Raw genomic sequence first — 11188 nt, forward strand, 5'->3', positions numbered from 1 at the left:
GCTAGTAAGACGGTCACACACAGACGACAGTCACGCATTTGCTCTGGGTGGGGGAAATTATATAATACATATTTATTGCAGTCTCTTGCGATTAGCTAATTGTAATGTTTCAAATTGCGATTCGATTTTGATTAATCGCACAGCCCTACATGTCACAATGCTGATATCAATGGACAAAGCACTAACACTTAAAATGGTTTAAAGAGTCAAAAAACATACTAATAATACCAACCTTTAAAAAGATAGTTTTGACAAAAAAATATTTAGTCAGCATATTACGGTAGGTTTCAAATTGATCAGATTTCGCCTAGGAAGTACTGATCAATATTTTTTTCATTAGAAATATGTATAAACAAGTTATAACATTTAAATACATTCCAGCTTTAACACAAGTAAATGACTGGAACTTCCAACCAGGGTTACACGGTCAGTTTACAAGGAATCAGTGCAATCATAAACAAATCTTTTTAGGTAAAAGCTTCTGGCAAATTCAGAACTTTACATCTAATATTCTTTGTTCACCTGGTCTTAACACTTCAAAATCCTCCACAAATGAAGTCAGGGTATACACTGTAAAACCCAAAAATTTATGGTAACTCAAACTGTTTGAGGAAACCGGTTGCAACAAACCATTTAAGTTCAAAAACTAATCCTAATGAGTACTGTGAACTTAATCCATTTAAGTAAAAGAAGCAATTTGAATTTAAATGAAGAGAACTCAAAATCAACGGAGTACTGTAAAACCCAATAAGGCAACTCAAACAGTTTGAGGACACCAAATAAAATAAACTATTCGAGTTAAAAAGTAATCTATATGAAAAATTAAGTTAAGTAATGAGCTATTTAATTACCTCTTTACCTTCAACACTTAGGTCAAAACTCTTTTCAAATGAGTAGAATTAACTTTCAGTCAATTTTGAGTTAACTACACTCATTTCATTTGATAAAGTTGACTGCTGGGTTTTACAGTTGTGACAATCTAATCTGGGACATCTCAAAATAATATAGCATGTCACAATGCTGGATATCATGGCACAAAGCACTAATACTTTAAAGGGTTCAATTAGTCAAAATAATACTTAACATGGGTTTACAGAGCTAATCATAACTAACTACTTAAAAGGGAATAGTTTGGACCAAAAATTAATATAATTGACTTACAAATGTTGTATTAAAAAAAAGATAATTTTAGGAATAAAAAGTCAATGTAGTAAAAAACCTGTACAAAAAAACTGTACAAAAAAATGTAGTACAAAAAATTACAAAAACATTTTAATTTCTTTATAAAACAAGAAAAAAATTACCAAAAACTTGCAAAAATGTAATTTTCCCTTTTTGTATTTTTATGACTTTTGTATAAACTACAACAAAACTAAAATTCACAAGAAGCTTGATTTCCTTAGGTATATGAAAATTTGTTAATCTATAACCGTAGGTCTAAACCTCTCAAAGGAGTTTCCTGGTTTTTTCCTTGAACCCAAATTAAGGTCAAACAAGCTAAAAGCATAAGGGGGCAACTGGGCGTGAATCCACTTACAAACCTTTATCATTACACAAAACTTCAACGACCTCACAAGTAGCCAGTTTAACCCAAAAATTACATGCGTCAATAAATCGCAAAGAATCGTCTGTCAATTACCGGGTCATTGATAGTTAACAGCAGGGTGGGGACACTTGATTGTGTCAGTAAACTAAAAGGTAATAAAGTGCTTCTATTGGGGTTTTGTCAGCACTGATTGATACTTATGACCCTGAAATTCCAGTAGGACACCAGGGATGCCGATGGCAACTGAAGCCCCAAGTGCTCAACCGAATCAAATGAACTCTTTGTAAAATGCTAGGGAGCTTTGTAATGGAAAAAACATATGGACATATGGCGAAGATTCCATTTAATTCAATTACTCTGCAATTGACACAGTGGTTTCTGAGACACAAAACAGCAAAGATCTCAAATTACCAAAGACTTCAGGCCCCTGTTACACATCAGTAAACCGAGAGAGGCTTGTGTTCACTTGTGTATGAACGATAAGAGAGGGATTATACGTGGTATGCAGGATGAACGCAAGGCGATTTAAAGAATCTGAAGTTATACATGACAAGACTTTCCGTTAGCATGTGATCCTGAGGATTTTAGGAGGATTTGACATCAAAGGTGTTTTGAGGCATTGCTAATTTCAGCTAACTAGATACAAAAATGTATGGTGGGAGGTAAATGTGCAGTTTGCTAAGACACTTCCTAAATAAATTGAAGCTGATGGTGGTATTTCAATTAGTAAAAGATAAATACATAAGTATTTACATTTGTTTTTTGGTACTATAGGTTCTTTAGTCTGGATCAAAATAGAAAATGGAAGTGTTAGTCCTGGTTTGCATTCACACACATTCACAAACACTCTTGTTAAAATCAAGCCTAAAGATTCAATCAAATTGACTTGATGTATATTTTGTGACTGAACTTAATTTGGATAAATGCTTTGTATGCATGGATGTAAAAGGTTTTTTTTTTTTAAATAGTTGACAACTAAAAGGTTTATTACTCACACAAACAAATCTAGATGCATTTTTTAATACAAATATACAACTTTAATTGGCAACTTTGCAACTGTGACAAAAAGGTAAGGTTAAGCGTTACATATTTTTTACGGTCAATACATGTTTTGTTTTGTTTTTTCCAGGATGTATTCATATTTCAGTCAATCCACACCAGAATTTGTTTGACCAAACCTCAACTTTGATCTGCTTGTTTGATGCGCACCAAGGTTCGAATGACACCATTCACACTTAAACTAAAAGTTCAATCAAATTGAAATTAGCTTTAAATTGAATAAAATCTTAACCAACAATATTATCCTAACGCAAAATAATGCAGCACACACCTTAAAACTGTATTTACTTTCTATTTTTTAGGAAATTCCATGAGCTATTTCAATAGATTGACTACAAAAACAATTATCACAAGAAATGTTCGCAATTTTCTTGGTTCTATTTGTTCTTTATGGTCCAGAGTCCAGAACGAAAGAAAGAAAGAAGTATGAACACATCTGCAAGAACTATATCTATACATGAGCAAAGTCAAAATAAATCTACCAGCAGGAAGAAAGTGTTACTGTATTACAGGTCCTTGGGATGTTTATAAGGCTTAGGATGTTTATTATATGTTTAGCTGAAAACATATAAGGTGTTTATTTTTCACATTTACAACTGTTTAACTGAAGATATGTCTGATCAAGGTTTCAGATTAAACCTTGTTGTAATGTTAAGCTCAAGAGTTCACCCATATGACATTTCCCCATTATTTAGCCACACTTCCCTTGTTCCAAACCTATTTGAAAGTCATTATCAGTTGAAGACAAAAGACAATCTTTAAAAATAAAAAATGATTGAAAAATTCATTAATTGAAATTTAATTGAAAAAAAAAAAACATATTGACTTACACTGCATTATTCCCCTACTATGGAAGTTGAGTGGTGCCAGCAACCAGCATTCTTCAAAATATCTGCTTTATTGTTTCACAGAAGAAACTAACAAAGGTTTAAAACTACATGTGGAAAAATAAAGAGCAAGGCAACTTAAATGTTCATTTTGGGTTGAACCATTTATTTCATGTACACTTTTATGCTAAAGCAATAACTTTCAATCAGTCAATCTTTTTGAAAGTGTATGCAAAAGCTGTGCTTTTATGTGCTGCCTAAAAAGCATAGGCGATAAAATAAATGCATTTCTTTAATCATGACAGCGTAAGAAAAGGAAGCAATCACAGAATAGGGTTAAATCACACCACCCACAATAAAGATAAAACGCTTCCTTTTTTACTTGCAACCATGATAAACAACAAGATTGTGTAACTTTTACATAATAACATCAAAAATTATTTATAGTAATATAAAGTAATGTGCAAGATTGCACAGGAAAAATAAATGACAGTATATGATATCTGAATAAACATTTGATCCATAATAAGCATTACCAAGCAAAACTTTGTGTACAGTGAAAGTGCTCTAAATCAGTAAAAGAAATAACGTTGATCAAACTGACAAGCAAGACGCCAGTGAGACCAACTATGAATAGCTCGTTTCTATGGATAAAATTAGACCAGGACTAGAACACACATGCAGCACTTGAGATGAGCTGTAGATAGGCTATGCGTGTGGGAGATCAATGCAACTTAATCTCCACATTCGCGTCTTATTTAAATGCTACAAAAAGAAGAGCATTAAAATGGATAGACTGGGTTACGACACAAACTTTTTGCTAAAGTGACTTTCTGCGTGCGCCTTAATTTCCACCGTTAGGCTACCTGTTGCAAAGGGCAGGCTTGTGTGATATAATAACTTCATAAAATGATTCACTTACATTAAACAGATGCGACGTAAATACCAAAGGGAGGATAAACAGAGTGAATTTATGGGCACGTATCCTCGCCCCCATTTCTGCCAACCCAGCTCGACTCCAAACACGCCGCTGGGAAAATCAAAGTCCGTCACTTCAAGCCGCTCAGAAATTAATTCGCAAAAGTTTGGAGCGTTTCTTCTAATGCAAGGCCGCCGTCGCTTCTCCGTCCCACACTTGGTGGGACTTCATTGACCAAAAAAGAAGGAAAACCGCGTGCTGCTGAGTCCGTGTGCGATAAAACGAAAAGAAACTGAAGGCTGACTTGTGAATATCCGTTTTGTTCTCTTGGTCCCACTTTCCAATGAACAGCAGAAAGTTCAGCATGCACTGCTTAGCGGATCACTTCAGTGCGGTGATGTTGAAGTGTTGACGACAGTCGTTTCTCAAATCCTGATGAGCCGCCTATGTAGGCAGCATGTTTGGGCTGCGCTCTGCTGATGCGGAAAGTAACCCGGGATGCCGAAAACTATGACGCCCAAATCTTTTGTCTAGATAGGCAGCATATAGTATGATTTGAGACACAGCCTATCCTATCAGAGCGTGGCGTAAAAGGCGGAATGGAATTCAGAGAGCAGGAGCTTGCAGCTGGAAAACACCTCTAATAGCTAATGGAAAATATTGCACATGAGAAAAACTAATAATAATGTAAGTTTCATTGAAAATACACAACATATTTTTACACTTTCACTTGATAAAAGTATTTAAAATATTGAAATAAACTCGTTACAAATAAATCAGGCTGTAATGAATATTTTAAAGTAAGCATTTTTAAAGGAATAGTTCACACACAAAACCAAAAGGTCATAAATTCTGCCTCCATATGTTCCAAACCAGTTAAAATTTTTGTAAAACCCTGGAAAAAAAACAGTAGCCATTGATTTCTATATCTTTTTTTCCTACTACGTATGACATTGGCTACAGGTTTCCAACATTCTTCAAAATGTCTTCTTATGTGTTAATCAAAATTGAACTTGTAAACGTTTGGAACCACCTGATGATAAGTAAATAACACAGGAGGTAACCTATTTTTTCAATAAAAATGCAAATTTGATATTAAAACAAGTGTGGCACGGTGGTGCAGTTCGTATTGTACTGTCGCCTCTCAGCAAGAATCGCTGGTTCGAGCCTCGGCTGGGTCAGTAGGCATTTCTGTGTGGAGTTTGCAAGTTCTCCCAGTGTTTGTGTGGGTTTCCTTTGGTTTCCCCCACAAGTCTAAAGTCATGCGCTATAGTTGAGTTGAATAAGCTAAATTGGCCGTAGTGTATGTGTGTGAATTGTATGGGTGTTTCCTGGTGTTGGGTTGGGGCTGGAAGGGCATCCGCTGTGTAAAACCTATGCTGGATGAGTTGGTGGTTCATTCCACTGGCAACCCCTAATTATTAAAAGGACTAAGCCGGAAAAAAAAAGAATGAAAATGAGCAAATATTAAAGGGATAGTTCACACAAAAGTGTCATGAATTCTCCCTCCACATGTTCCAAACCTGTTTTAATTTTCGTAAAATGTTGAAAAGCAGTAGCCATTAACTTTCACATCTTTTTTTCTATTACAGATGACATTGGCTACCGGTTTCCGACATTCTTCAAAATATCTTCTTTTGTGTTCATCAAAAATTTCATCAAAACTTAAAGACTTGAAATCACCTGAGAAGTAAACAACACAAGGTGGTGAACTATTCCTTCAATAAATATGCAAAACTGATTTTAAAACTAAATTCTGTAATGTTTGTTGTATAAATATTTTTTAAAAGCAACATTGGTAAGTATTAAATTACAAAAACTTCATGATTTTTTACATTTGGAGAGAATGCAGGTGAAATGAGATTATATTTTGCCCAACATACTGTTGTGATAGTGAAATTAAATGATTAAGAAATATTCAAACAATATTAAAATGATTAAGAAGAAAAAAAACAATGACAAATGATCAAAAATAGCCCTAAGTTTATGGCTCATGAGATACAAATTTAAAAATAAGATTGTTTTATTATACAATAGCCCCTATTGACAATTTTCGGTGGCTCTTACAGTGCACTGGTGATTGTTTTGATAATAATAGGCAAGGCAAGTTTATAATAATAATAATAATAATAATAAACTTTACTTGCCAAGGTATCCATAATCCTGGATCTGGTCGTGTCCTGAGCTGATGCTGTGGCAGTCATGGAGGAGCGGAGAGTGTGAGACTGATTCCTAAAAGACCCCAGTGACAGACGAGTTTCCGCATTGATCCCGTGGGCCAGCCTGAACACCTGCCGGTGACCTACTCACACCTGCAGTTCTCCACGATGGACATACAGCATTCTTCAGCCTCCGGCACCTAGACTGCAGCTCTGCACAAGAAGTTTGGCCAGAAGAGAAATGATTGTGCCCATCTGGCCCCTGGTTTCTTTCAAGATTTTTTCCTTCACTTTCATCAATTGGTGAAGTTTTTTCCTCGCCACTGTTGCCACTGGCTTGCTTGGTTGGGACTTGTGGAGCTGCGCATCGATAGCTTTGCCATCAGTGTTTTACTTTCAGCAGTAAAAATAATACACAATAAACTGAACTAAACTGAATGTAACTCTGAAAACTGGACTGACAGTTTCAATTTACTAGAATTTCTATGTTAAGCTGCTTTGACACAATTTACATTGTAGAAGCATTATATAAATAAAAACGAGTTGAATTGAATAGAATTATGTTTATTGCACCTTTAAAAGTAGCATCTCAAGGCACTTTACAGACATAAAATGTGCAGCAGTAAAAGACACAAGGATGAATGCAAAAAATGTAATCATGAAAATAATTAACAACAAATAAAATAATACTAATAGATCTAAAAATCATTTAAAAGTCCATCTTATAAAAGCTACCCTAAATTATTTAAAAATACTTAGGGATTCTGCATTGCAAATATCAGAGGGTAAAGAGTTCCACAATCTAGGTGCCAATAAAGAAAATGCCCAGTCTCCTATAGATTATAGCCGCATTGACTGAGCAGTTAAAAGACCAGCATCAGTCAAGCATAAAGGACGTCTAGGAGTGTATGGAATTAAATGCTCAGATAAATATTGTGGTGTTAGACCATTCAAGGCCTTGTATGTAAGCATGATGATTTTCAAATCAATTGAAAAACTACTATTTGTGAAATTACATTTGTGAAACCAATCAAACCTTATCAAATAAACTTTATTGCTTTAATTAAACACAGCACAGTACTGAAGGCAGGCTCAAAAAGTCCCCAACTAAATATGCTCTGGTTTAGATCATTTTGTGACAGCAGCACCACCTAATGACGCAAAACATGAAGCTCTGAAAACTCTCTGCTGAAGATGGCCATGTCAGCTGGTCATTTTTATAGTTTGGGCCACAAATCTGGCAGATAACAATCTGAATTGCAATTACATCATATTTGTTCAGTTCAAATATTTTTCACATTTCCCATTGCAATCTAGCCTCCTCTGCACAGCTTTCAAAATCTTAACCTTCATGGATAACACTGATCCCTGGAGAAAAAAAAAATCTGTGAAGCCATTAGTGATGGTTCAAGACTGCTTATCTTTGATCTATTGAAACATCCTAATCAAAGCACATTTAATACTGTAACATCCCATTCAAATACGTCCAGAAAATGTAAGATACAGTTATTCTACTATTACTTAAAAAAGGGTAATAAAAACAGACATGCCTGCTTATCACTTTACGCTCACTTATTCAGAACATTCTTCATCCAATATCACATGGGCATCTGCACAGGGTCTGTTTACATGCCCAGTCTCATCCATAACTGGGACAAAGTATGCCTCTGTCTTGCATTGAGTTTTAGAGCAGCTGCTTTCAATTTAGACTTCATCTGCCCAGCTGGATTTCCTCTAGCAACTCCAAAACAAGACTGTAAGAGAATGATTATGGAAAAAAAGCTGCCAAGATGCTTCGCTGTATCTGTGGAAATGTTCTGAATGCAGATGTAAGCGGGTTTCTTTCAGCACAAAATAGATGGTGTCAGATTGTCACATTCGACAGTGTGGCTGATTGTGATCAAGTCATTCATGCTACATTCCTTTTGGATTAAATCTGAAGCATTTATTGGCAAGCTGATAAAATGACAGCTTGAAAGGGATGCCTAAAAGATGAACGATCTCATATTTATTATATTATAATTGGAACAGAGCAAACCATACAATTTTGAATAATCTTTTTTTTTTACTTTGTTAAATGTTAGTAAACCCAGTATCAGGTGTAATTATCTTTATTACAAGCCTTGCACATGCATATCTAATGCATTGTCTCCACCTGCTGGAGGTTACAAGTAACTGTTCATAAACATGGTACATGTTCAGTGTTGCCAGGGTCGCAGCTTTCATAATCGAGCTCTTTTGAAAATGCATTTGCAGGGAAAATATTACGTTTTGGGTTTCTAGGCTACTTTTGTAAGTTTTCTCGGTTCTCGAAACCCGCTTCATAACATAGTAACTATGCCAGTGGTGTCCAAACTCGATCTTGAAGGGCCGGTGTCCTGCTGGGTTTAGCTCCAACTTGCTTCAACACACCTGCCAGGACGTTATTAGTATATCTAGTAAGAGCTTGATTAGCTGGTTTAGGCAATATCTGGATGCGTGTTTGTGTTAGGGTAAGAGCTAAACTTTCCAGGTCACTGGCCCTCCAGGACCGAGTGTAGACACCCCTGAACTATCCATTGGTCTTGGAATACATAAATGACAACCCAAACACCGCTGCAACAGTTAAGCGTCTGACAGCACTTCACATATTAAATAAATGAACAGAACGTCAGTCACGCCACATCTGACAAAGGCACTTGGAAATGTGATTTGTTGTGCAAAAAGTCAGTTAGTTGTCTATTTTATTACTTATATTGTATCTACAAGGGTGTGTAGGCTATGCATAAATATCAAAGAAGGGGAACCTTTCCATTTGAGAGATTGGGCGAAGGGACTACGTTTCATTTCCTTTTCAGCGGACTTGGTTATCATTGGTTTGGACTGGAAGATGTACTTGAACCTGGTAACTTGACTAGGTACACCAGTTTAACTGCTATATCTGACCAGCCAATCACAGGCAGCGACTGCATTTAGGCATGTAGACAGCATCACCTTACAGATAGTTCACTCAAAAATAGAAATTCTGTCATCATTTACTCACCCTTTGCTTGTTTCAAACCTTTATGAGTTTCTTGCGTTAAACACAAAAGAAGATATTTTGAAGAATGCTGAAAACTTGTAAGCACTGACCTCCATGGTTTTTGTTTTTCCTACTTCTGTAGTCCATTTAAAATTTACCAATGAGAGAGTCAATTATAATTTTTGGCTGAACTATTTATTAAAGTTAGTAAATAGTGAATATTTTTCATATTTGATTGAACAAATCACTGAAGATTAAACTAAGCAGGTGATTTGAGTGACTTTGAATGTGCTTATTTGCTGGCGCAAAATGGTCAGAGAATTTGAGAAACTGCTTATCTACTTCATTCATAAGGTTTACAGAGAATTATACTAAAAAGGGAAAATATGCAGTGAATGGAAGTTCTGTGTCTGCAAAAACGGCTTGTTGGCTCAGCTGATGGGGCAACAACGACTCGTATAATCAATCTATAGAATCAAGGTCATATTTGAACACACAACACACTTCCAACCTGCCACAGCAGCAGGACACACCGCTGCCACGTCTGACAGCTGACAACAAAGAAAACTATATAGCCACATGTCTCACACCCCTACCAAACTGGGACAAGATAATGGAAAAAGGTCTCAATTTCTGCAGCAACATTTTGATAGTCAGAATTTGTTTTGCAAGCATGAAAAATAAAACAGAAATCCGTCAAAACTTGTAAGTGTACAGGTTGCTGGTTGTGCAAAAAAATAAAAATCTTATTTAGGAGGCTTTGTCTTTTCTAGTCCAAATACGTTAACAAAATCTTAAATCTAGAAGCATTTTGTAAAATGTATTAAAATGATTGAGAACCAAAATTAAGCAAGTTTTTCCTTTAAAGAAGAAAATGATCTTATAATTTTACATTATTTTTCTGAATTCTAAATATTCTTCAGGAAATATTGCTTGATTTAAGTTTTTTTTTTTTAAATGTGCATTAGAAATGAGACATTTAAAAAGTAAAAAAATATTTTGCACAGTAAAGGTGTGGCGTATTTTCTTGAAACACTTTAGGCCCCCAGTATAAATTGACCATTGTTTAAACAGTATTGCTGCCCATATCAATCCCACTATAATCCCGGTTTATCCATCTTGTGGTGGCTACTTCTAACAGAATAACCCTCCATATCATAAAGCTCATATTGTCTTAACCTGGTCCCTTGAACATGAGTCCATTCATTCATTTATATTTTACACAGCGGATGCCCTTCCAGTTGCAACCCAGAACTGGGAAACACCATGTCCCCAATACGGGTTCACTCAAAGTAAACAGCTTCAAGCATGTACAGCTAATAAATCTGCAGCAACTGTGTGATGCTATCAAGCCAATATGAACCAAAATGTCAAAACAATGTTTCCAGCACTTTGTTGAATCTACTATGAAGAATTTAAGCTGTTTTCAATGTGAAAAGGGTCCAACTACTGGCAAGTTGTACCTAATATAGCGGCCAGTAAGTGTATATTAGCAAACACTATGGTACACTTTCTTTATGGGAGAAGTTATACATATTCTTGTGCCCAACACCTCAATTAATGTACATTAGGTTTGTTTGTCATTATTGATGCATGCAATAGATCCCACTTTCCCAATGTTATTATCTGTAGACAATTAAAATAACTATTAATTCATTTCTGTTTAAGATGCAATTT

The 11188-nt window shown here is 35.5% G+C and overlaps 1 protein-coding gene and 1 long non-coding RNA gene across 51 annotated transcripts in view; one reads left to right on the forward strand and one right to left on the reverse strand.

The window, feature by feature from the left end:
• The window catches only part of hspg2 (heparan sulfate proteoglycan 2), a 186116-nt gene extending 181420 nt beyond the window's left edge, over nucleotides 1-4696 (reverse strand). For all 50 annotated transcript variants that reach the window (XM_073939068.1, XM_073939066.1, XM_073939064.1 and 47 more), the window contains exon 1: nucleotides 4355-4696. In XM_073939068.1, the coding sequence (XP_073795169.1) occupies nucleotides 4355-4429 (75 nt within the window). In that variant the 5' untranslated portion in view covers nucleotides 4430-4696. The remainder of the gene's footprint in view (nucleotides 1-4354) is intronic.
• Nucleotides 4111-7061, forward strand: LOC141380500 (uncharacterized). Its single transcript, XR_012398560.1, has 3 exons — nucleotides 4111-5038; nucleotides 5944-6055; nucleotides 6503-7061. It is a non-coding gene; the product is annotated as an uncharacterized lncRNA (long non-coding RNA).
• The last annotated feature ends 4127 nt before the right edge of the window (nucleotides 7062-11188 follow it).

The sequence above is a fragment of the Danio rerio genome, chromosome 23, assembly GCF_049306965.1.
Source record: "Danio rerio strain Tuebingen ecotype United States chromosome 23, GRCz12tu, whole genome shotgun sequence".
NCBI classification, from domain to species: Eukaryota; Metazoa; Chordata; class Actinopteri; order Cypriniformes; family Danionidae; genus Danio; species Danio rerio.